The 26129-nt window shown below is 37.3% G+C and overlaps 1 protein-coding gene across 6 annotated transcripts in view; it reads left to right on the top strand.

Moving 5' to 3' along the window:
• Nucleotides 1-25247, top strand: part of NAV1 (neuron navigator 1) — a 264428-nt gene extending 239181 nt beyond the window's left edge. For 4 of the 6 annotated variants that reach the window (XM_087720216.1, XM_087720215.1, XM_087720214.1 and 1 more), the window contains 13 exons: nt 2447-2643; nt 2818-2977; nt 4487-4649; nt 6929-7026; nt 7179-7274; nt 8180-8339; nt 8931-9166; nt 9820-9971; nt 10676-10747; nt 10983-11179; nt 11821-11939; nt 12234-12431; nt 14632-21820. In XM_087720216.1, coding sequence (XP_087576342.1) covers nt 2447-2643; nt 2818-2977; nt 4487-4649; nt 6929-7026; nt 7179-7274; nt 8180-8339; nt 8931-9166; nt 9820-9971; nt 10676-10747; nt 10983-11179; nt 11821-11939; nt 12234-12431; nt 14632-14724 — 1941 coding nt within the window. In that variant the 3' untranslated portion in view covers nt 14725-21820. Of the gene's footprint in view, nt 1-2446; nt 2644-2817; nt 2978-4486; nt 4650-6928; nt 7027-7178; nt 7275-8179; nt 8340-8930; nt 9167-9819; nt 9972-10675; nt 10748-10982; nt 11180-11820; nt 11940-12233; nt 12432-14631 lie in introns of all 6 variants that reach the window. The other 2 variants (XM_087720219.1, XM_087720217.1) reach the window with 1 other exon arrangement.
• The last annotated feature ends 882 nt before the right edge of the window (nt 25248-26129 follow it).

The raw sequence follows: 26129 nt of genomic DNA, 5'->3' as shown, positions 1-26129 counted from the left end.
GACTTTGGAGTGCAAGATGAATATACTCATCTCTGATGGATATCTTTCCATTAAAACTCGAAAGAGCTTATAGTGTCTAAGGGCAAAGGAAGCCACCTAGCCTTATTTGTAAATGTGATAAATCAGTATCAGATTTCAAGAAAGATAGGCATGGAGAATTGACTGTCGGAGCATATTTAAATTCCAAATGTATAATGTCAGGAGGATAGTGCTTTATAACTGGATGAATTTATAAGCATCAGAAGGGTCTATTAACACCCAGTAAGCTTAGAAAATGTGACTGTTTGATGTTGTGGCATTTTACAAATATTGCAGGTTATCCTTGACATGATCAGCAATACTGCAAAATCATGTTATTATTCCTTCCTGTTCCTTCTCTGACTAAGACAGGAATAAAATGGTGCTCTTAACAGAATGATTTAATGATAGAAGTAATGTCTGAATAGAAGGGACGTGGTGGCTCAGTGGCTAAGACGCTGAGCTTGTCAATCAGAAAGGTCGGCAGTTCGAATCCCTAGTGCCGCATAATGGAGTGAGCTCCCGTTACTTGTCCCAGTTTCTGCCAACCTAGCAGTTCAAAAGCATGTAAAAATTGAAGTAAAAAAAATAGGAGCCACCTTTGGTGGGAAGCTAACAGTGTTCCATGCGCTTTCGGCATTTAGTCATGCCGGCCACTCTTTAGCTTTGAAATGGAGATGAGCACTGCCCCCTAGAGTCTGGAACCACTAGCACATATGTGCGAGGGGAACATTTACCTTTAATGTCTGAATGTGTAACAAATAGAGTGCATGTTATCAATACAATGACTTCTTTCCTGTCATGGTGACAAGAAGAAATGCATGAATTCTGTCTCCCTTTCCCTTTCCTTTAATTTCCTTTAATTTTTTAAAAAAATATTATAATTCCTCAGATAAAGATTTTAAATTTATATTTATACCTCTTTTTTTGGCTATGATAGACCTATAGACATACAAAAAGTTCCCAAGAAATGACTAGATCCACCGAGATGTGGTTACTACCACTAGAACCTTTTGCATGCTCAGATTTTCCTCAGCATCTTTTTTCCTCTGCTTTGAAAAAAGCAACCATGTGATCCAAGGAATCAATTATGGCATGTTTATAATAAACTTGTAACTGAACCATGTTCCTAAATAGCCACAGGGAAGCATAGGCTCTTCTGAGACAAGTCTTGTCTGCTCCTAAGAATCCCAGTTTCCATAAAGAGATAGTGGTAGTGCATTATAATTAGATTATAAACCTGTTGTCCAAGTGTCATTCTCTTCATCTTTTAAGATTTTTGTGAAAAGATAAAACCCTACCCTCACTTGTTTCCCACGAGAAGCAACAGTTCTTGTTGCTAAAATTCCAGAACACTTTGAACTAATCTCCTTCTGATACATTAGACATACATGACAATGGCAGCAATTCTATGTAAGATTTCAGTTGATCTGTGTCATTGTTGTTGCTGATTATTGACTCTAGTGCATGTTCAGACATGTCCAGGTTTCAGTCTTGGACATGTCTGAATATGGTTTACTTTATTAGTGTGCAGAATAAGGTCATTTATTTATGTTCCTAAAGTAGCTGGTTGGGGGTGTGGAGAGAAGGACCCACCACATATCTGCATTTTCCCTAACCTGCAAGAGATACATTATTGCTTTGGAATCTCAAGACATGCTGGGCTGTGTTTCTTTCAAGCAAACTTTCTTTCAAACAAGCAAGGTTTATATATTTAGCTTCCCGCAAGGACTCAGATTTATGGTTTCCAATCATGCAAGTCGTCTGGTTCTTTTCATGGCAAGAGATAATAATAGTGACATTTAGAATAATTTCACTTCCTTGCCAGCAGCTGACTCAGCTTGAGGCATTTCACATGCCATGAGTCGAAGGGGAGCAAGCCTACTTTTGTCAAAAGGGCTTTCACGGCCCCACACCCTGACCCAACTTATTTACATTGGCTTGCTTGAAACCAACCAGCATTGCTGCTGAATCCTCTTAGGTCTGCTGGCTGGTAGCTTGGGGAGCCTAATTAAGATGCACTGAACACAAATCATAGATACTTCTTAACCTTTCAATCACCTTTTATATGCTTGCATTCCTATTCTTGAAAGATGTTTGGAAAAATGGGTTTCCCACCCCCCCACCCCACTCAGTGCATGCTTATGGGTGGAATGCGTATTAATCTGTATCTTAAATAGTAATTAATTAAATGTAGCAATCTGTATTTGAAAGAATATAAATTCTCTTAAAACAGCTGTTGGCTTACTTAATGTTAGAAACATTCTGTCTGGAGTATGATATATGCGATTATATTTAAAAAAAACAATCGAGGATACTGAGTGTCTTTGAAAAGTATTCAAAATGATTAGAGAGGCATTTCCTTGTTTTAATGAAGACTCTGGGTGGGCTTTCCTAACCTTTTCTCTATCTGTATTTTCCTCTTCAGTTAAGGAGTTCTTTCAACAAAGCTTTCAGCATCAAAAAGGGTCCAAAATCCGCCTCCTCCTATTCTGATATAGAGGAAATCGCCACCCCTGATTCTTCAGCACCATCATCACCAAAACTGCAGCACGGATCCATGGAAACAGCCTCTCCTTCCATCATATCTTCCAACTCCTCTTCTGTAGGCATGGATACCACTGAGTAAGTCCAGCCTCCAGCTGGAATGGAGGCAGAAGAGGAAGGCTTGTGTGGGGCAATTTGGTATTTGGGAAGATTAGAATGGGCAGATTAGATTAAGTTTGACATAACATTAATTCTGTACACGGTACTTGTCTTTTATTCTCTGCTTTAATGGCTTTTCGTTCCTTACGCAAGACTTTTCCAGACCAATGAAGAAGAACCCGAGAAAAAGGAGGTTTCCGAATTACGCTCAGAACTATGGGAAAAAGAAATGAAACTGACTGACATTCGGTTGGAAGCCCTAAACTCTGCCCATCAGCTGGATCAGCTGCGTGAAACCATGCATAATATGCAGGTAGGACTGGTGCTCTGTGGAGTTGGCATTATGGCTCAGATTGCAGTTTGTACATTGCTATGGGGACCAATTTCTGAGTGCCTTAGGTGTGTTTTCATTAAACAATAAAACAATTGTATGCCCCACATTACCCGCAGCTGATACTGCTGATTTAATTTTTAGCAGAGGAAGTACACTTTTTGAACAGTTGTGCATGGGTTATGATCCTTAAATGTTTTGATTAATTTCCAAATACCTTTCCCTGATGTAAGGTTTTTTTTAAAAAAAAAAAAAAAAGCCCAAGAGCCTCTTTAGTGCCAGTGGAGGCTCTTTTCTATTTTAAAACTCATCATGGTCACAGTGTGACTCACTGCCCCACATATTTCTTGAGATTAAAAAACTAAATAAGGTCAGGTACACACCTTAAGGCTAACAAAATATGTCCTTTGATCCATTTCTTGTCCTGATTATATTCCAAACACATGCATGGTTTCAGAACAAGTAAAAATAAAAATAAATGTTGTTAGAGAAAGGCAGTGAGACAGAGAGAGAGAGTAGCACAAGCAAGAACTAATGTAGTTTTGGAGCTCAAAGCAATTTTTCTTTTGCTTAGGAGTCAGTAAAGCTCTACTGTCCTCTTTATTGCTTAACTTTCACTACTGCAGGTTTGACATCAATGCTAATGAACAAAATAAAGTGCTACCAAGCACCTGCTCTCTGGTGGAAAAGAAATACAAAAACTACATCTGGTTTTAAAGACCTCTTTTTCCAATGGTTCAAGCTTAGAACTTACTGCTGTGTCTTTAGTCTCTGGGATCCATTATGTTGGTTGCCAGCTGCAATTCAATGTGCATGATATAGGACCTGGATGCCTTCAGGACTACCTTCCCCAAATTGCTTTTGCTTATCTTATAAGATCCAACTTTAGTTTGGTTCAATTGCCATCTTCAGACGTTGGGTTTTGGAGTGGGCCCTTTCAAGTGTCCCTTTCTTCCAAACACTTATCCCCTGAGACAGTGGTGGAATTCAAATAATTTTAACAACTGGTTCTCTGCCCTGATAATTTCTTCCAACAACCAGTTTACCAAGCTGCTCAGAAAGTTAACAACTGGTTCTCCCAAAGTGGTGCGAACTGGCTGAATCCACCACTGCCCTGAGATCAGGATTGTCCTTATCCTCCTGGAAAAGCTGCCAATGCTGTTTTTTTTCCAATAGGACTGTTACAAGCTGCTTCTTCCTGTAATTAAGATATGATCATAAGACTAATCAATCAATAAATTATTGCCATTACAGTTTCTTTAATCAAAGTGCAATGAATGTAGTTTTATTTATTATGGTGCTGGGTTTTTGTTGTCTTGGTTTTAATGCTGTAATTTTTAACCACATTTACATAAATTAGATATGTAAACTGCTCAGATAAGTTTGGATGGGAGTGGCATATAAGCCCATTAAATAAATGAATGGTGTGAATGAGTGGTATTCTTATTAGGTATATTATCCCAGCTTTTACTCTTTCTTCATTTCCTTTAGCTGGAGGTAGATCTATTGAAAGCTGAAAATGACCGGCTAAAGGTAGCACCTGGGCCATCATCTATCCCCAGCCATCTTTTGAGCTCATCTGTTGCATCTTCCCCAAGGCGTTCCCTAGGATTACAGCTGAGTCACTCTTTCAGTCCCAATTTAACTGATACAGGTAAGCAAAGAAAAGCGGAAAATAGGATCAACAAGCTATAGATAGCAACTTACTTTTTGCCTCTCAATCATAATCTTCTCATGTTGTTTAATGATCTATGCTTAAAAGATGGAATCAAAATTGGTTCATAGGGGAAAGAGAGGGTAATGATATATGCTATGTGAAGTCCTGTTTATATCAGGGAGAATGTGACATGTAGTAATTAGGGGAGTGCACAAAATGGGACTTTTCTATTGAACCCATAACAGTTGGAAACCAGCTGTTCTGTGTAAGGAATGACTTGTGTAGAAATTGCTTGGTAATATACACAGACCGCTGATAATGCCACTTGTTTTATTAACAGAACTTTCTCTCAAATGGAGAATCTACAAGGGAAGGGGAAAGTAGAACCAGGGCAAAGAAAAAGAAATGCAATTAGATCTAAAATAAAGGGGATTCTGTGTTAGAATCCATGAATCTAAATTGTGGGGAGGGGAGAGAAGAGGCATAAGATTAGACCCAAAGACTAATTTTACAGTGTACACACTTGCATGCATGTATCTGTCTAATCTAATCATCTCATACATAAAATTGAATCAGAGGTTCTGAAGGAAAATCTGATATTTCAAAAAACAACAACCCATAAACCAAGTTCTAAAAATAGTAATTAATTAATTAATTAAAAAAATTCCAAAACATACACCAGAGAAATAAAAATCACGTTAAATTGATAGTATTCATAGAATTATTAATCAGAAATTATTATCAGCATGATATAGCCAGTATTTTTGAAAGTTTCATCAGAAAATTACATGTTACATTTCTAGCTTTTGAATGGGTAGGGGGGTGCATACACGTGTACACACACACATACACACACATACATACACACACACACTATATATATATATAGTTATAGTTATATATATATATATATATATATATATATATATATATATATATATATATATATATATATATATAGTTATAGTTATAGTTATAGTTATAGTTATATATATATATATATATATATATATATATATATATATATATATAGTTATATAGTTATATATATATATATATAGTTATATATATATATATATAGTTATATATATATATAGTTATATATATATATATATATAGTTATATATATATATAGTTATATATATACTTAAAGTCACAACCCCTGGTATGCCCAAGTGTGGGAGGAAGGTCACACTTCCACTCTCTGTCATTAGGCTCGTCACAAGAGTCCATCCAGACAGAAACCCAATATTTTTACTGTTGCCTTTGTTATATTTGTGTTTTTATTTGTGCTGATATATATAGTTATATATATATATATATATATATATAGTTATATATATATATATAGTTATATAGTTATATAGTTATATAGTTATATAGTTATATAGTTATATAGTTATATAGTTATATAGTTATATAGTTATATAGTTATATAGTTATATAGTTATATAGTTATATAGTTATATAGTTATATAGTTATATAGTTATATAGTTATATAGTTATATAGTTATATAGTTATATAGTTATATAGTTATATAGTTATATAGTTATATAGTTATATAGTTATATAGTTATATAGTTATATAGTTATATAGTTATATAGTTATATAGTTATAGTTATAGTTATAGTTTAGTTTAGTTATAGTTATAGTTATAGTTATATATATATAGTTATATATATATGTGTGTGTGTGTATAGTGTGTGTGTGTGTGTGTGTATGTACACGTGTACGCACCCCCCTACTCATTCAAAAGCTAGAAATGTTCAAGCTATTTAGCTCTCATCAGCTAGCCACGTCTAGCTGATGAAAGCTAATTAGCTTGAAATAGATCTATACTAGTCTCCCTTTATTTATTAGCACAAATGCAACACATACATACATAATACATACATACATACATACATACATACATACATACAAACAATTTGAAGTAGAGTGAAAAAGGAACTATTGTCAATGGAACTGCAAAATTTATCTTTTTCCCCTCAAATCATAAGGGCTTTCTCTGAGAGTTACTAAATTCAAATAAAGCAAAGCAGAGTTCTTAGTTGTCCCATCAGGTTTTGGAAATAATTTTAAAAATTAATTTTAAAAATAATTGTAAAGGGGGATTTTTTTTTTTTTACTTTCTGGACTTGATGGAGGGGGAATAATGGATATAATTTTTTAGTTGGCAAATACGGTGCAACTAACTCAATTTCAATAGGCAGGATTCTCAGTGATTAAAATGAGGGTGACAAATACAACATTCTTGAATTTTGCTTTTCTAGAACTGTCACCAATGGATGGCATCAGTGCTGGTACCCAGAAGGATGAAATGGTACTGCGAATAGTAGTGCGCATGCCACCTCAGCACATCATCAAAGGAGTAAGTACCATCACAAGGAGGGAGAGGTCACTGTTTGGGACAGTATGTCTCATATGCAACATATTTGGGGGAGGGGATATAACTTTAATGAGATGATCCAGTTGCCATTGTAAACATCCCCAGCCATATTGTACCTCTGGTTTGGCTTCCAGGACTTGAAGCAGCAGGAGTTTTATTTGGGCAGTAGTAAAGTGAATGGGAAATTGGACTGGAAAATGCTGGATGAAGCTGTCTGTCAGGTTTTCAAGGTAAGCTGCTAATTAACGACAACTTTTTTTGGTACATTTTCATCTTCAAAAACTTTATTTCGTATATCTAGAGGTCTAAATTTTGGATTCAAAATTTGGATTCATTCATAGTTCAGACTTATATTATTTGCTCCTCCTGGGCTTTAAGGACAGAACTTTAAATGCTACCTTTCCTGCTAGCCATATTTCATACTAAGTTAAAAAGAATCTCAGAATAGCAGAGGAATGAGGCAGAGAGAAATGGCAGAGAGAAAAAGATAAAATGGACCCAATAAAGATAAGCAATATACCCTCAAACCTCCCCCTCTCTCTCTGAACACACGCACACACACACACACACACACTCACACACACACACACTTCCTTGACCATTATATGGCCAGACTTGCATAAGAAAGTTAATTAACTTTTGATATTTCCATATATAATATGAATAACACAGTGTATACATGCAAATAGTGGAGGGTTTTTTTTTTTAGCTATGCACCTTTAATCACATCAGTCTAAGGATGGAAGTTCACCTTTGTTATTAATCTTTACCATTGCAATTGAAGTTATTGCACATACTGTATTCATGGAATATTAATCCATATGACAAATTTAGATAAATACTTAAATTTAATGTGGATTTAAAAAGTCAACTACAAAAGGAAGGAAGATATCAGTTATAGAAAATGCAAAAACAAAAGAAATGAAAGGAGGAGAGAAGAGAGAGAAGAGAAGAACAGCAACATGTATTCTTAAAATAACCCAGTGTAAGCTGAGCATGCTCAGTGGCCACAGAATGTTGAGTGTCTGACAGGGAGAACTGAAAAACCAGGGAGAGGGTACAGTGGATCAACGAATAAGTGTAGCATTAAATTTGAGAGCCTCACTAATTGGAAAACTTTCTATCCTTCATTTAGGATTATGTCACCAAGATGGATCCTGCTCTGACTCTGGGACTCAGCACTGAGTCTGTCTATGGCTACAGCATCAACCATGTTAAAAGAATCTTGGATATGGAACCGCCAGAACTACCTCCTTCCCGCCGGGGTGTGACCAGCATCGCTGTGACTTTGAAAGGTCCTGCTTTTTTCCCATTGGTTCTTAACTGTTTATTTACAAATGACTGGTAGAAAGGAAAAAAGCTCTGGAAAGCACCTCTAAGTCCAGAATTAGATGATGAGGATGACTGTAACACTGTAGCACCATGCTGTACTAATTATATGCAAAGAATTGTACTTGTTTATGTATAGCATTAGTTAGTATAGCATTCTTGCTGCTATTAGATGAAAATAAATCTTGGCTTCAAGATCCCTTCAGATTATTATTTAATCTGACATTTCTCAAATTGGGGAAGTCTGAATAATTAATACTAGGTTATCTTGAATGCCTTTCTCATAAGTCCTTTTCAGACAGACTTGTCAATTTGATGCAAAAATGTGTTTATTAAGTGCCTTTTAAAGTAGGAGTAATGATGTCTGATAAGCATGAGGCTTTTACAATATGCATATTTCTGACTAACTGCGAAGAAATTAGGAAGAAATTCTAAACAATTGAGAATTGCTACAAAAAAAGAAGGAAACCGATCTGGCACATGAAAAACCATTGTAATGCAAAACTGAGGCTACTGTGTGATGTTATGAAGGTTTCTTGTAATATTCTTGGGCGTAGGTTTGAAAGAAAAATGTGTGGACAGCCTGGTTTTTGAGACTCTTATCCCCAAACCAATGATGCAGCACTACATAAGCCTTCTACTCAAGCACCGGCGCCTTATTCTCTCTGGACCAAGTGGAACTGGCAAGACCTATCTGACCAATCGCCTGGCTGAATACCTGGTGGAACGTTCTGGCCGCGAGGTTACTGAAGGCATCGTTAATACTTTCAACATGCACCAGCAATCATGCAAGGCAGGAAACTTTTTAATTGTTTCATTTCTGAATAGTCACAAGGACAGTATCTCTGGATCTTAACTCAAATCTTTACATGATCTTAGTCATAGGCTCTTCTGTTAGTTTAGTTGGGACAATTTATCCCTTATGAAATCATTCATTTTGCACTGTAATTCTAAATTTAATTTCAATGAAACTTTGTAGGTAGATATAATATTGAAGTCCTAATTTTCATGACTCTATTCTTCCAGCCCTCTGTCAGTGTTCTATTAACATAATTAGAATCATTATGCATAATTATGTTAAGTTCTAACTAGTGCCATGATGGCGAACCTCTCTGTGGGCATGCTCATTGTCGCCAGCTGCTCTTCTGGTTTCGCACCGGCTAGCTGGTGCCAGAGTGCTGGAAACCCAAAGGCAAGCTAGCCAGCATGCACATGCGCACCAACCATCTGGTCATGGTTTCCAGTGCTCTGACAGACTGTCATATGCACATTCTGGTGTGGGCACTCGTTGCCGAAAAAGTTTGCCATCACTGAACTAGTGGTTCTCAGCCATAAGCCCACTAGCCAATGAATTTTCCTGATATCCCTGTGTTTCTGTCCTGTGATGTTTCTGAATATTCTCTCTCTATTGATACAATAACATCTTACTTTCATTGTTTGCACCAGGACTTACAACTTTACCTCTCCAATCTAGCCAATCAGATTGATCGGGAAACAGGGATTGATGTTCCATTAGTTATTCTGTTAGATGATCTCAGTGAGCCTGGCTCCATCAGTGAGCTTGTCAATGGAGCACTTACCTGCAAATATCACAAATGGTGAGAAACCAAGATATGTATTGATATTGACCTTACAAATACCAGAATAAAGATCCTGCCCTGTAAACTACATATATCGCAAGAACTTACAGATTATGCTAAATTGTTTTTTTTTCTGCCTATCCTGTACCTAATAATGATAGCGTTTTGTGAAAGACATGGTTGCATCATTATTTCAGGCATAACACATGAATGGCATTAAACAAGAGAACTTTCTCATCCTTAGTTTGAATGACCAACCTGGCATAGGCAGGAAGGGTTATAACTTCCCTCTTCAGGATCATAGAGCAAGTTGTGGTTTGACTGATAGATCATCTCATGTCTCAAACACCTAATACTGTAATCAAAATAACTGTGAGTGTGTTTTATTGTGCCCCAAAGCAGTGCAATAAAATATCATAGTGTGCAACTACCAGAAAAAGGTGGCCACACTATTTTATCTTCAGCATTTCAGTCTCCAGGAGTCCAAATTGACTGGAAGGCACAAAAATAAAAGCAAACAAACAAACAAAAAACCTCCCCTCCCTTCCACAATTCTATTGAAAGTGGTGGGAGGTCAGAAAAAGAAGCTCTGATCATGTTATGAGCCACTTAGAGTCATTATGTCAGATAGGCAGCCATATAAGTTATGTAAATAAGCAAAATATTTTCCCCATCCAGAATCCAAATACACTATGTGCAATTTTCTTTCTCTTCCCCATCAGCCCTTACATAATTGGAACAACTAACCAGCATGTTAAAATGACTCCAAACCATGGCCTCCATCTCAGTTTCAGGTAATTACTACCTCAATGTCTACCTAGAATGTCTCTTATATATGGTCAAGTTCAAAGATTTATATTTGGGGAGTTTGCACTTTATGCAGATTGTTTTTTGGGATGAGGAGGACGTAAAGTTCTTTCTTTTACTCAATGTTTTAGTCTAGAAAAGACAATGGAAGAGGATAATTTGCTTGGGTTGAGTACTTTCATGTTTTTGTCATGACCAACATATCATATTATTATTCTGTAGGATGCTGACTTTCTCCAATAACGTGGAGCCAGCTAATGGCTTCCTGGTGCGCTATTTACGTCGGAAGCTGCTTGAGTCTGACAGTGATGTCAATGCCAACCGGGATGAACTGCTACGTGTGTTGGACTGGGTGCCAAAGCTCTGGTATCACCTCCATACCTTCTTAGAGAAGCATAGCACTTCTGACTTTCTCATTGGTAAGCCTAAGCTTATCATCCAGGAAGCTGAAATGAATCTCACCTTCACATTGCATCTTATTTCAGACTAATAAAAGAAAGGTTAAAACACCACATGGAAGCTTCGGCCTCTCATTGATTCCCTTGCAGTTAGTTCATAGTGAGGGAAAAGCAAAATGCATATGCTTAGAATCACTCTAGTTCTCTAATCTAGTTTTCTAGGTTATTCTGCTTTATTTATTAGAATATTATTTTAGATAATCTTTATTTTTATTATTAGTCTATTTTTGACAGACACATTCATTATTTTTATTGTCTGTATTATTGTTGAAGATATCTTTGTGGGGTTGGAATTTATCAAGTTTTAGGGAGTAAGCTTGTCCATTTAACTATAGGCTTCTCTGAGATATTCAAGGAGCCCAAATGTCTGTAATTACATCCTAGAACTTAATAACAAATCCTATAAACCAAATAGCTTCTCACTGTGGATCATAGGAACTAGAAATTAATGTCTGTTTAAAGGAGTAAATATATTCCATATTGATTCCTTTTAGCCATAGCAACTATCATAATGGAATAATTCTCTTAAGACCAAATGTTAAATAGGGCTGATATTCCCCCACTGGCTATCAGTTTACCTTCTTCCCTTTACTGTTTTCCAGGTCCTTGTTTCTTCCTGTCATGCCCAATTGGTATTGAAGATTTCCGTACCTGGTTCATTGATCTCTGGAACAATTCAATTATTCCCTATCTCCAGGAAGGAGCAAAGGATGGGATCAAGGTAATTTTCCATGGGTCCTCATTTCATATAAAAGAACTAGTGATGTGGCTAAAGCCTGCATATCAATATGCACATATATTCCTCAACTGCAGGTTGCTATTTCCTTTTACTCTGAATTACTCATAAAACCCTGCAGAAAAGCTGTTCCTTCCAATCCTGTCCTCTATTTCCTTGAACATGTTCTAAGCTCTACTCTGTTCCACAGTGAAGGAACTGGAAGACTAGGTGTGCGTGTGTGTATGTCACTTGCCCCTAGCAAGCGTCAGTATTCTTTCTCGCCATTTTGTCTTGCAGGTGCATGGGCAGAAAGCTGCTTGGGAGGACCCTGTGGAGTGGGTGAGAGATACGTTGCCTTGGCCATCAGCCCAGCAAGACCAATCAAAATTATACCATCTCCCCCCACCCAGTGTGGGGCCCCACAGCATAGTGTCTCCTCCAGAGGAACGGAGTGGCAAGGATTCTACACCCAATTCTCTGGAATCAGATCCCTTGGTATGTTTTCAGCTTGCAAATGAGAATAGTTGCTACTGAGAATTAAATTGAAGAGCTCAGAGTCGTCCAACCTGGGTCGGTCACCGCAACCAGAAAGAGAAAGAGAGGTTCCATGAAGATGGGCTCCAGCATAAGACCAAAAGCTCAGAAGACAAAACCTCTGATCCCAGTGACCGATCCAGATGGGATAACTGTAATACTATCCTGGAACATGTATATTCGCCTTCATTCACTCAGAATTATGTTCCTGAATGAGTATCCCAGTTCTTGTCACTAATGGAAAGATTTTTTTTTTCAAAAACCATAGCTTATAGGAATAGAAAAATTAATTTCTCCTCATCAATTTTCATTTTGTCAAAAATTGACAGCCCTTGTTAATTTGTTAGCTTAATTGCTCTATGACTGGAGGCAATTGTAATGTTGTCAGAGTGGCTGTTTCTCCATTATGTCCCTCTCTCTTTTAGAATCCCAGTTTCTCCCTCCCCTTGTGTCTTATATCTGACATTGCAGTAGGGCAAAGGACTGAGTGCACAAAGTAACATGGAGAAGACAAATCTCTCTTCTCCTCTGCCATGTAATAAAGACTGCATTGTTGACCTCTTCAGAAAGCATAATGACCTTCACAAGAAAGAAAGTCTAACTGATTCTGCTGTGGCATTATTATGATACGGCCACAAGGTGGCAAAGATGTATTAGTCAAAGAAAGAGCACTACATACCAACTGAGGAAACTACATGAACTAGTTATGTACAGTTATGTATAATCATTGATGGGTTATGGGTGATATAGGACAGAAGCACACACTATCACATATATTCCTCTGTTGAGACAAGCAGAAGTTGATGCTGGCAAGTGATTGTGGGACAGCGGTCCTGGAAGTAATGGCTCCTGTAAAGAAGAATATAAAATGTAATATCATGATGGAGTAGTACTTGTTCAAAAATTATGATGGATGAGTGATACTAGAGGGAGCCTCAAATTAGATTTAGTTTAGTTTATTTGTATGCCGCCCTTCTCCGGGAGGGACTCAGGGCGGCGAACAACTCAAAGGGGGAAAAAGGGAATGTAAAACACAATACACGTGATTAAAATAAACAAGAATCATACAACCATACAAGTCAAGAGGGGAGGGGAACTCATCAACCCCAGGCCTGCTGGCACAGCCAGGTTTTGACGGCTTTCCAGAAGGCCTGGAGAGAGGTGAGGGTCCGAATCTCCGCAAATTCGGGAACTTGGAACAGACAATCTGTTTCTTCTGTTTTAGTTAGCCTGTCTTCACTAACCACATTTGCTCTTATCTTAATCCCATAAAAATATTAATGGAGTTGCAAAGCTGAGTTATCCCCTTCCCACATCCCTTTCAGATTCAGTCTCATAATATGTATTCTTACCTGAATAAAAATAAGATACATAGTATAATTGTAAATAAGGCTGACAGATCATGAAAGGTAAACTTTCATTATGCAAATACCTGTGTGTAAATTGTCCTTGACTTTCTCTTTGTAGAACTGTACATATTTTCTATTCTCTTAGCTCCCCTATTATCTAAAGCACAAATGATTTGAAATAATCAGTTATTCCTTAATCTCTCTGTGAGACTCTCTGTACCCTATATACTCGTTGCAGTAAATAGTTTTCAATCTGAAGTACATCTAGTGAGTTATATCTGCACCAAACCTGCCTTACTTCCGCTGCTTTCCAGGTGCATTGTAACACTGCCTCCCATAATTCTCAGCCACTGTGGAAAAGAAGGGGAGCCTCAATACATGGGAAGTCATCAAGCTGAGAAAAGTTGGTGTATTAGATCTCACCGGTTAGGCCTCCTCTGAGTCCCATCTGCCGGTCAATGTTGACTGGCAACTACGCGGAGGAGAGCCTTCTTGGTGGCAGCTCCGACCCTGTGGAACGATCTCCCCATGGAAATTCGTACCCTCACCACCCTCCAGACCTTCCGCACAGCCCTCAGAACTTGACTATCCCATCAGGCCGGGGGTTAAGACTACAACCCGCCCGAATAGTATGAATGTTGTGTTTTAATTATGTATTTGTCTTATATGTTAAAAGTTTGTCTCCCCCCCCCTTTTTAAGTTGTAAGCCGCCCTGAGTCCCCCCAGGGAAAAGGGTGGCATATAAATACAGTAAACTTTAAATCTAAAAATCTAAATTTAATCATTACTTGTCTCTCATCCTACCTATACAGATGGCAATGTTGCTGAAACTTCAGGAAGCAGCCAACTACATTGAGTCTCCTGACCGAGAAACCTTGGACCCCAATGTGCAGTCTGCACTCTAAAAATAACTGGATTGCGATAGAATGGAGACGAATGAGCCAATCTTGGTTGTCTTCGCTCCTAGGTCTTCTTTCTTTTTTCTCTGGAACCTGCAGTCTGGAATGAACACCACAGAGTGGCAGGCAGGTGCCAATCACTTCCTTTGGGATCTGTGCAGGTGAACAGTGAAACAGGAGACAGTTGGGCCTCCTTTGCAAGACACTGCTCTCCCTCCACCTCCAATAACTCTGGTGGTAAGAGAATGGTGGGTTTTATTCTTGGGCTTTCTGCCTCTGTCATAAACTCCTGGTTTTACAGTATGATTGGGGAGCATCAAGAAATCCCTCACATCCAGTGTTCCCAACAAAAATGTTCTTGTATAAGGCAAGAAACTGGAGATAGCCACGCAGAGCTGGCTGCTGTATTTCTGCAGGGCAGTGCTAACAGGCAGGGCAATAGCCAAGTTTGTGGAACCCTAAAATGCGGATCTTTTTATAAAATAATAAAGAAAAGAAAACCCCAGAAAGCATGAGAGTTGGAAGCGTCATTGCTGCTCTTGGAGCCATTTCCTGCAGTTGCTGCCCTTCGACTTTCCTGCCACAACCAACATAGGCAAAGACCTAGTAAGACTGTTAACTCTCGTCTTTGTACCCTCCTTATTTAATCTGCATGAAGGTCTTTTTTTACTTTCAAACTCCCAATAAACACTTTTTTCTCCTCCACTTTATTTTATTTGGTTAATCTGGGCCATTCCATTTGCTCTTTGGTTCTAGGAGTTACGTTCTGTTTAGTCATCTGCCTTTGGTTCCACAGGAAGGAGCCTCCTGAGTTCATAAGGTTTTTTTTCCAGTTTCAGTTTACCTTTTTCTTGTTTTACTTTTCTGTGAATTTCATTCCCACAGTCCCTCCAACTGAAATTGGTGCTGACTGGATGACTTCCAGTAACTTAAATCCACTTCCTGGATCCTTGCAGCTTGCATCAGATGCACAGAGAATTGAATCAGCAGCACAACCTATGCACAATTTGCATGTGGGCTCCCCTTCTTGTGCCATTCCATATCATTTCTTTCTGAAAAGCACAAGAGGTCAGAAAACTGTGATCAAAGGGAGAATAGATCGTTGTAGTGCATCATTTAATGGACAGCAACATCGTCATTTCCCCCCAGTTTTGTACTGCTTATCGGTGTGCTTGCAAATCTCTTTTCTTCCATTCATTTTCTCTCACTTTATTTTGGGGACACAGGGTAATAGATCCTTTTTGTAGGAGCTTTCTTGAGTCTGTTGCCATTCAGATGTGCTGGAACTCAACTCCACTAATCTCCAACCAGCACAATCCTGCTGGCTGAGGATTACAAAACTTGGGGGAAAAATACATCTGGAAAGGTAACAGTTTAACCAAGGCTGAATATAAACATTTAAGCATTTAGCCTTGGATGTCATTTATATGATTTGCCAAACAAATAGCCATCAATACACAAGTATTCCCCTAACTAGATGACTTTGATTGAAATTCCAATCAATCTGGACCATTGATCTCTATCAAGCATTAGGTTTGGGGCAACTGAAGAGCACTCCCATATGAAGTGACCCCCCCGCAACCAGGATTATAATATACTTAAATAACTATTTAGACTAGCTAAATAAATCATCTGATTACAGAATTTGTCTCAAGAAAATGTCAGTATAGTTTCTATTGATATGTGTTTTACATTCAAAATTGAAATTATAGATGTCAGACCAGCCCTCAGCTTCTAATGTTCTGTAAATATCCTACTGATGTTTTTGAGGCACGCTTGCCAACTTCTAGTAAAAAAAAAAATAGATTATAGGAGGAGTCAGTGCACAGCCATAAGTTTTTGTAACGTTTAGCTTTGATGAAATAAAAGATACAAGTCTGAATTTTAGCTTCTGGGGTAGGATGACATAATGATTAGGTTCTCCATAATGCACATCTCTGCTTTTTCAGTAGTGCCATGCAGACATATGAAGAGATACCTTACTGAAAGCTTGAGTAAAGCATCCTTCCAATGCAAAACCACAGAATAACACAAATCCCCATCTCTGAACAGCATTATGGCTGTTTTACTGTACTGGGTAGATCTTCTCTGCATGCCAAACTCTTTGACATCAGAGCAAGATGATTTCCTGAGGCAATTCAGCCTCACTTTGATCTCATGGCAGAGTGCCTCATTGATGACATGGATCCCAAACAATCCACAGCAGACTGTTTCTTTTAAAAAATCTAAGCACTACATCTGTTTAGTTCTTATTCCAGCAGAGCCTGTGAGAGGAGACAACTAAAAAGTGTCACATTTCTTAAAATGTAACCCCAGTTTTTACACATTTTTCCTTCTTCCATGGGCTAATATTTTGATAATAGAACATACTAACCCAGAGGCATCTGCAGCAGTGTTTCTGTCAAAATGACTAAATGGGCATTGTGTCATTGTGATTGTATCTCTTTTGTTCGTGCATGAGGCCTTGAAACATATTTACAAAACAGACACAATGGTGTGATGCTTGTTTAGTCATCTCCTCCCCCTCCCCACTGCCGACGCCCCTGGGTTTATCGTTCATCCTCTCATGGCTCCTATCGCTGATTCTTGGTTTCCCTTGTAGTGGAACCTATTGGGTTTATATTGGCAAATCATTCACAAGGCCTGTAGATAGATACATTGTGCCAAATACCTTTGGTCTTACATAGTTCTGAGCATTCAGGTGATATTGCCCAGATTTTCAGTATTTTCTCTTTTAAAAAAATGTGATTTTAGGAAGTGAGTAAAAATATTTTCCAGCTTCATATGCTACATTTTGCACTTACCTAGTCCCTATATAGAATGTATATAGTGTCTTTTTTGTCCATGACTTTGCCATAAAGGAACCTTGTGAAATCAGTGCTGGCTTATTTTCTTCTTTTGTAAGTGTAATATAACAGTTCAGGTTACACTTAAAAAGTTGCAGTGGAGAGTTCATTTTTATTTATTGAACCAAATAGCCATCCAAACCATTTTATAGATAGATAATTCATTCTTCACCTTATCCCATTCTTCTGTGGCCATTGAGATGCCTTGTTTTCACTGGGCTACTTTAGAACATGGGTTGTTCCTCTAGTTCCCTCCCCCCACATTTCATTTTGAACAATTTGTCCCTTCTTGGGCATGGTTAGGGGCCCAATTTGGAGGAAAAAAAATACTTTATAGGATGTAAGTACAGGTAGTGATCGTTGTACATGCTCCAGGTTGGTCACATGCCAATAAGAAGGAAGAAGACGACAACCTGCCTATGTATGCATAGCCCACCTCCATTTCTGAAACTGCTTTAACTTTTCCTTAACTTGGCAAACATGTAAGATAGAAAGATTTGCATTTTTGAACTAATGAATGCTTGCCAAGAATACTGACCATCTGGGTAAAATTAGTATCATAATTTTGATAATGCAAGGATAGAATTTTGCACTGCTTTCCCTGAGCCAAGGGTATGAAATGATCGATATAATGTGTAAGAAGTACAAAATTAATGTTTTCTTGGCTTCCTGTGCTTTTGTAGAGCCTTTTCATTCACAATTTTCTCTATTTTATTATCAATGAAATCTTTTTTTTTTAACCCTCCATCTATTGAACCAAGGTTTTACCTGTAAACAACATCAAGCAATCTTGATCAACAAAGTTAGATAATAGTGCAGACTTTCCACCCTTGTCTCCAAGATTCTTTACAAATTGCCTGACTCGAGAGTTATAATTCATCACATCTGCATGGCACTAGTGGAAGAAGGCTGTAATAAGAAGTTACAATGATTTTCAGGAGACAATAGTTATTCCTCTCACAAATATGACATTGTCTCAGGGTTTTTTTAAGGTCTCCATGCCTCCTATTTCCTTCAAACAGAATGTATTTTGTAAGATGAAACTGCCTAGAACTATCAACCTTTATGGCAGCAGTGACAGATGAATCCCTCTATGTGACAGTCTGTTCGCAGTATGAATCTATCACTCTCTTTACCTGAATAAAGTGGGATGGAATAGGTTAGAAACCAAGGAAGTTATGAATTATGAACCAGAACCTATCCCTATGCAGAAGGAGAGTAAAGGGGACTGCTTAGCCACTAGGGAGTGGTATACTATAATGTCAGAAGGGCTGATACTTCAGATTAATCAGTCTTCTTTATGTGGAAAAGTTCTTGTGCTTTCATATGAAGTTGTGCTGCTTTGAAATTGTGATTATCTGAGCAAAAATGCAACTTCACTAGGCTGTGAAGTTGCTCATGTCCCTGAAACTCTGCCTTAATATTACCATTTCAAGGGAGGAGAATCTAGCCATGGATTAACAGATTTTACTCTTTTCTGACTATTAAAAGAAGGCTGGGGTAATCTTTTAAACACAGGCTAGACCAAATAGTGGAATAGTTTATAGATCAGCACAAAGAGCCCAGGAAGGAAGGAAGGGTAACATCCAATGCCTATTGATTATGTTCCTTGGAACTGCTTAGATGATTGACTGACTAATTAATCTAGCAGCTGCCTTTCCTTCTGAAACACCAAACCTAATGACCAAAATCACACCCCTATCCCTGCATGCTTACTCAACTACCTTATATTGGATAATATAAGTCCTAGCCAAGAATTAGTTCTTCTTCTCAAAGCAAAGCTTTCTGTTAATAAATGGAATTCCTCTGTTGCTTACTCACTCCTTTTGCTGGAATAAGCAATGCCACCCAAAGGAATTTTACTTCATCCCACTGAATTTACTTGTCTGCCAAGAGCAATGTTTACGAACTGAACAGCCTTACCTAACTTCGTGTCCTTGAGATATTTGGACCATAACTTTGGGACATCATATGTCAATGATTTGCCAATGAAAGTTGTGTTCTAGCATATGTAGAATATATCTGACTGGGGAAAGAAGGCAATAAAGAAATGCAAGCAAATTAAATGTTGACACTTTTGAAGCTAAAGTAAAGAGTATTACTTTAGACCTTTAAGATAAGACAGTAAAAGATAAACATCTTATTCAACTCAGAGGTGGCCCAAAATAGCATAACTAAAAGGTTTGACCTTGCTTTCAAAGGATTAGGAGACATTTGTCTGGGTGGTTTTTCAACAGAGCTGGCCCTCTAAAATAGTAACCAAAAAGAAAAAGGAGAAAGGAAACTAAAGTTCTAGATTAAGGACTCAGATCCAGCAGGTTCTCTCCATTGTCTTGGCTGTCCATCCAGATGATCAGCCTGAGATGAATTTGGTGGCTAAGAGCAATTTATAGGAAATGTTTTCAAACATGAATGGAAAACAGTCCCTCTCCCCATGTCATTTCCATTTTGGATGGTAGATACATCTCTTCATTAATATTTTATAATATAAATATTATACAATTCATATAATATTTATATTTTTTTTCTGTATTTCCAACATTTCCTTCAGATTCCAGTTTTGCTGAATACAATTAAATACCCGCATGCCAGTACTGCAAGTCTTTAAATGAATTTAAAGATATGAGGCACATGACAAATAAGGGGAAAAAAACATTTGTACGTGTGGATCTTCATTTAATTAATTGGTAAAATGCAAATCAAGATACAGTGATACTGATTCAAAATAATTGCTGATTCAAATATTCAATTTAATTTTTTTAAACAAACAAGGCTCTCTAACCAATTACAGTTCCAAGCTAGCTATCCTATTGTGAAAATGCTAGTGCTTCCTAACTGACTGATTGCAGATGAAACTACAGAATTTCTCACCACCCAACTATCAGTAACGACAGTAAACTATTTCCTGAAGTAGAACTTTAGGTGATGGTAATTGCCAGTCATGTCAGCTAAATAATTCATAATAATGCTATCTAAAAACTGTATTAAGGAATCCGAAAAATCAAAGAGGCCATTTGGTTGTTAGAAAAGTGTGGTGTAATGTATTTCCCCTTAATTTCCATTGGTAGCCAACTGCATAGCAACTCTATTATTCAAATACTTCTGTAATCATTGTTTTTAATGGGTGGGTCACCTAACATCATAGTTGGAGTTTATGACTGATTATTTCATGCAAATCCAAGGTGCTCATTTATCTTTGTATAACTATACATATGTACATATTTTGTTTTATGTAACAGATGCTTTGGAGATATTAATTTGCTTTGGAACCCAATGGATGACATAGTAGATTTAGGCTATGACAAAAGGTGCACCCAGACTGGTTTAAAGAAAACTGTTGCATAGAAAATGAAAATCTCACTAGACTGAATCTTTAATGTCCTGATTTAATCTTCTGCAACAGCATAGGTGCTATATATGTAACATTTTTTGCCAATGATTTTAAACTGCACTGTCCTTCTGTGCAGCTAATGTGAATGTGAGTATTCTATCTCAGAGAAGCCTCCTCACTCAAAATCCATATAACTTGCTGGTGACAGGGTCAAGATATTATGTGTTTGCACATTTTGTCTTCCTTCATTTTCCTTTCCAGCCAAATTTATGCAAATGTTGATTTGTTGATTTTTATGTATGTTGTTGATTTTTATTGGGAAAGACGTAATTACAACTTTCCAAAACCTCCAAACTTGGACACCTTTTTCATGAGAGTGCCTGTAAAATGTAAGACCTGAGGTCCTCCACTCCACTAGGGGGATAATATTTTTATTCCTCTTAAGGACTGTCCAGTGTTTAATTGGCTTTAGGATCTGAAAATAAAAAACAAGCCTCCAAGAATTCTTAGCTAATGTACAAGAGAAGCAAAACATCTTACACTGTCATCAGTTCAGTCATTTAATAGGCAATGCAAGTTTTTCTAGTGCTTCTGTATTAGTGTAGCATTCTCCAGAACCTCCAAATTCCTACAAAGGCTATGCAGTTTTTCTCCAATCTGATTAGTTGGAAATGGAAGTGTTAGGCAGGTGGATCTTTCTAGACCTCATATTTGTTCAAGTTTCTATTTCAGACCTCTTTCTTCTTTAGCACTTGGGTGATGTCAGTAGTAGCAGAGAATCTCAGCAGTCCCACTAGTAGGGTCATTTAGAATCCTAGTGGTGGTTCTTGTCAGTTATATTTAGAGCTACTTTAAAGCTTGAAGTCCTATTTAATCCCTTTCCCCAAAAAGCAATAACTTGAAAGAATGTCACTGACATTTTTTTTTTAAAAAAAGGACAACTACCCATGATGCAAATGCTGACTTGTATCACTAGAATTATAATAGGAACTGCCTCTTTCAATTTGTGAGTTCTCTTTTACTAAATCCACTTTTAACTGAAGCAGTACTGCAAAATAAATGTACAGTCACTGTCTTAAAAGTAAAGATGTAGGGGACTAAACCCAAATTCATAAATCACTAATACAAAAATACTTCTAACAATCTGCTTCTCCAGGTAACCACTTGGAGGCTCTTCCTTGCATCCTGATCTTATGCTTACTCAGATGCAAGTTAAACAAGACTTACATTTTCAAGTAAATATGCTTAAGATGCTTTAAGTGATCGATGTAAAATGTATTACCGTAAATCAGCCAGATGGACATATTTTCTAGTCTTCTGTCCTCTTTCCCTTTAGGATATGTTCTGTTTCACATTTGGTGCTTTCTCCTTCTCCCAATTTGTGCCCATGTTCCTTTTTCTCTTCTGTTTGAAAGCGTACTTGCTGAGCACCATTTACCAATCTCAAGCATCTGTTGCATTGGGGCTATTTTGCACAGTGATTTACAAAATATCAAACCTTGTGCTTGGTTTGACATAAAGGTTCCTCATTTGCCTTTTTCCCCCCTTTGTTTCATTTTTGTAGAATAAAAATCTGTTGTAAATAACCTGTAATTGAATGGCCTGAATGAGTCTGAGGAACCAGTCTTGGGAACTGAGTCTTGTATCTGTGATACACCATACTGAGTTTTTTATTTGTTTGGCTTTTTAAAAAATAATAATATGTGAGTAACTGTGATTCGCTGACTCATTTCTGATTGTACAATATACACCTCCCAGCAACTGCTGTGGTCAGCGGAAGAAATTTGTGGAGCAAAATTTTAAAATGCCTTCTTCCACAGGAACCTGGCCTTTCATATTTCTTGTGCTGCTTTCTCTGCATTAGCTCACTCTTTTCATTAAGTTGGCAGAGTCTCCTGGAATAAAGTTAATGAAAACTAGATGAAAAAACTTATCAGTTTCTTCCCAGCTAATCTCTCTGGTCTAGTGCTAATGGGATCCCATGTTAAAGAATAACTTGATTGAGTCCCAGATTAAATGGGATGAAGTGGAAAACTTGATCTTTGCATCAGAACTGATGCATTACCTTGATTCAGGTAACAGATTCCAGTCTTCTGGGAGAGCACAGAGGAAGACTGGAATCTCTTACTGAATCAGAATAATTCACAATCAAATAAAGATGCCCGTAGTCTTATTAGTCAAGAATTTTCAATTTCCCTATATTCTGTTTCATATGTTTGGTGAATTATTCAGTGGAATACTTTGCAGCAGTGCCATTCTGTTTATAAGAATAGTGTGTTATAGTATGCTATTCAGGTAACAACAAGAGAATTAATGCCTCTCTTAGAGAGTTATTGATTTGTATGTTGGACTTATATAAATAGTTGAAACAGCTTATTCATTAGTGTTGAGTTTCATCTTCCCTTTAATAAAGAAAAATAAATCACAGGGCAGTTAAGGCCAGAGTCTGTTCCTTCCAAGTATTTACACCCTTCAGTTCTGCTAATGAACATGATGCTTATGGACTACTGACAGGGGTCCACTGAGACCCTTTTCTATGTACTTATGCTTTTTAAGTTATGGCTAAGGATGTGATTCTGAGGATAATTTAATTTACATAGCTGTTTAATAGTATTGATAGTATCATAGTGCAGATCATATCAAGTAATAGTGGACAATACTGGTACATTGAGTACATGTACTGATACATTCAGAAGAGAGAAACCTCAAAGGGAAGTAAAGAGAATATAGGCAGCTATTATGTTTTCTTCTGTGAGTTTTTCCATTGATAAGTGACCTGGCCAACATGCATTAAAAATTTCTGATTATAGTCCCCAAATGCTTTTCCCCCAAAAGTAAAAGTAAGCAAGAATAATCTATACTTATTAGAAATTGTAATTTAAATCAGGATAGTAATCACAGTTGATTCAAGTTAAATTCACTGAAAAGACGAATCATTATATGGATCCTTAGATTATCTATTCTAACATTTTTTATGGCAACAAGCTGTCTCCTGGGATATAATAGGAAGATTCTTCCTAGTTGTGTGTTCCTGAGATCCTTTTCAAGCTTTTAATAACTCTGTGAGGATTGGAACTGACATCTTATTCAAACCAAGTAAATGATCTAACTAAACTACTGAATAGCACTTGTGTAGAGCAGTACAGCAAGGTATCTGTGTTTAGCAATACAGCAAAAATGTGCTTAATTTCTTCTCTGCAGTTTGGTTTTAGCTTATTTAGCCTGAGCAGAAGAGACCCAGCACCAGCCCAGAGAGATCACTGGTTGACAAACATTGGGATCTACACCCAGGACAAAGAGTGGAGCTACATGTCTGTATACTAATTCAAATGCAGTGTTAAAGGAAGGAAAGAGAGGCCAGACTGAATGCTATCCTAACTTCATTTCCATTTATTGCAAATAAATTTAAACAAGGGGATCTGGGAATTTCATCCATTTGATCATGAAACTTCAAAGGGCAAAGCTGGATGGTTCCTAGTGGCTCCTACTTAGGAGCATTGGTGCTAAATAGTTGGGGGCTCAGTCCCAGAGAAAGCTAGGTGGAAGCTGTTGGAATAATGATAATTGCACTAATTCATCACTCCATCAGAAAACGTAGCACCTTTCCCTGCCAAAGACGTGTCACTCTTCTGCTCTAGCCAAATCCATGAAGCTCTTGGCTTGAGGTGAAGCTGGGATAGCACCAAAGCTTAGGGTCTCCTTGGCTTACTAGCTACTGCTGACTGGAGGCTCAACTCTTAACAATTTTAGCTTTTTTTTCTAATTAAAATGCATTTTTTTAAAAATTAAAAAAGTGAAAAAAATCCTGTTTAGGAGAGGTGTGTATTGGCAGAGTTAGTGTTTCTTAACTGCATGGTATTCCTTCTAGGGGGTTTTATACCACTTTTTAAATTTCTCAGAAGATTTATGGTCCCAGTTTCTATGCTATCTTATCTCTTGCTTCTTTCTCTTTCTTGCTTTTTGTTTATTATTTGATATGTTCTCTTTCTTTTCTGAAAACTGTTCTTTGTAAACATGCAATTTCTTTTATAACTGATGTAAACAAAATGAAATAAAAAAAATTCCAGATGTTGTACATAACTGCAGAAACAATCACAAGGAAACTACTGCCATCTGGACTGTTTCCAACACAGACTGTTTATACTAGCGGTAAAAGAAAGGGGGTAAAAGTCCCCAAAAGAGAAGCTTTTAAAGCAAAATAAAAATAAAATGTCCAAGCAAAGTATGGTACGTTTTACCAAGTCTCTGCTGAGCTGCTGTGCTGAGTTGTGCAGCCCGTTTTTTTCTGGGAATACTGGTCTGTCTTAACACCTTTTGACGTTTAAATAAAGTGAACTCCTGTGTTGCCTGCATGTTGATCCTCTCTGTTCAAAGAAATGTTACAACAATCAGTGTGTAGACCCTGTGATCACCAATACCTCCCATTCTACTCTATGGTTGTATTTATATAACATATGGAATGTAGTTACTTTTTCTTTAGCCTCAAAATCCAACCTTTCTGATTTTGGCATTATGATTCATTGGCCTATGTCGACCAAGAAATAGGTTAGCTCAGTAATCAAGTTAAACACATTCCTGAATGTAGCCAATTACATTAGATCTCCATTGTATTGCAATAGTGCCAGATGTGTTTTCTATCACTATATCAATTAAGAAGATGTGTCTCTCACTTGGAATTCTTTAATGTCTTCCACATATTCAACTTAAGTCAGGCTCGTGATGCAAATGAATTCAGAATACCTTTGTTAATATTACCCTCCCCAATTGATAGCATGGATTAGAGATCCTCACCTCTGCAGATACTGATATTAGACTGATTCCCAATATTGTCCTCTGATATGTGACCATTTAGTGCCATTTGAGGCACAGCTTTCTGAGTAATCAGATCTACATTTTACATTTTGCAAACGTTGAGAAATGCTGATTGTGCTTCATACCTTCTCAATTCTTTAGCTTAGTTGAATCCAAAATCAAGAGCCAATCTATAAATCATAGGAGTACAGTTTTTATACTGAACAAGGCATAGCAAGCTCATTTAGACAAGCTAACACTAAATCTTGTGCTGTGGCTGGATTCACATGTCATGGTAATCAAATCTAAACAAATATTACATATTCCAATGCATGAATCCAGCTATAAACCTAGACTAAATTTGTACCCTCATAATGATACAAAATGTGGTTTGCTTAATTTGAACTGCAACTACGACATTTCAGTAATATTTTCTGTGTAGG

Source organism: Thamnophis sirtalis, unplaced genomic scaffold (assembly GCF_051295495.1).
Source record: "Thamnophis sirtalis isolate CommonGarterSnake01/CBP01778 unplaced genomic scaffold, rThaSir2_p1.2 scaffold_7, whole genome shotgun sequence".
NCBI lineage: Eukaryota > Metazoa > Chordata > Lepidosauria > Squamata > Natricidae > Thamnophis > Thamnophis sirtalis.
The sequence above is the reverse complement of the archived record's forward strand: the minus strand, read 5'-3'. Positions and strand labels throughout refer to the sequence as shown.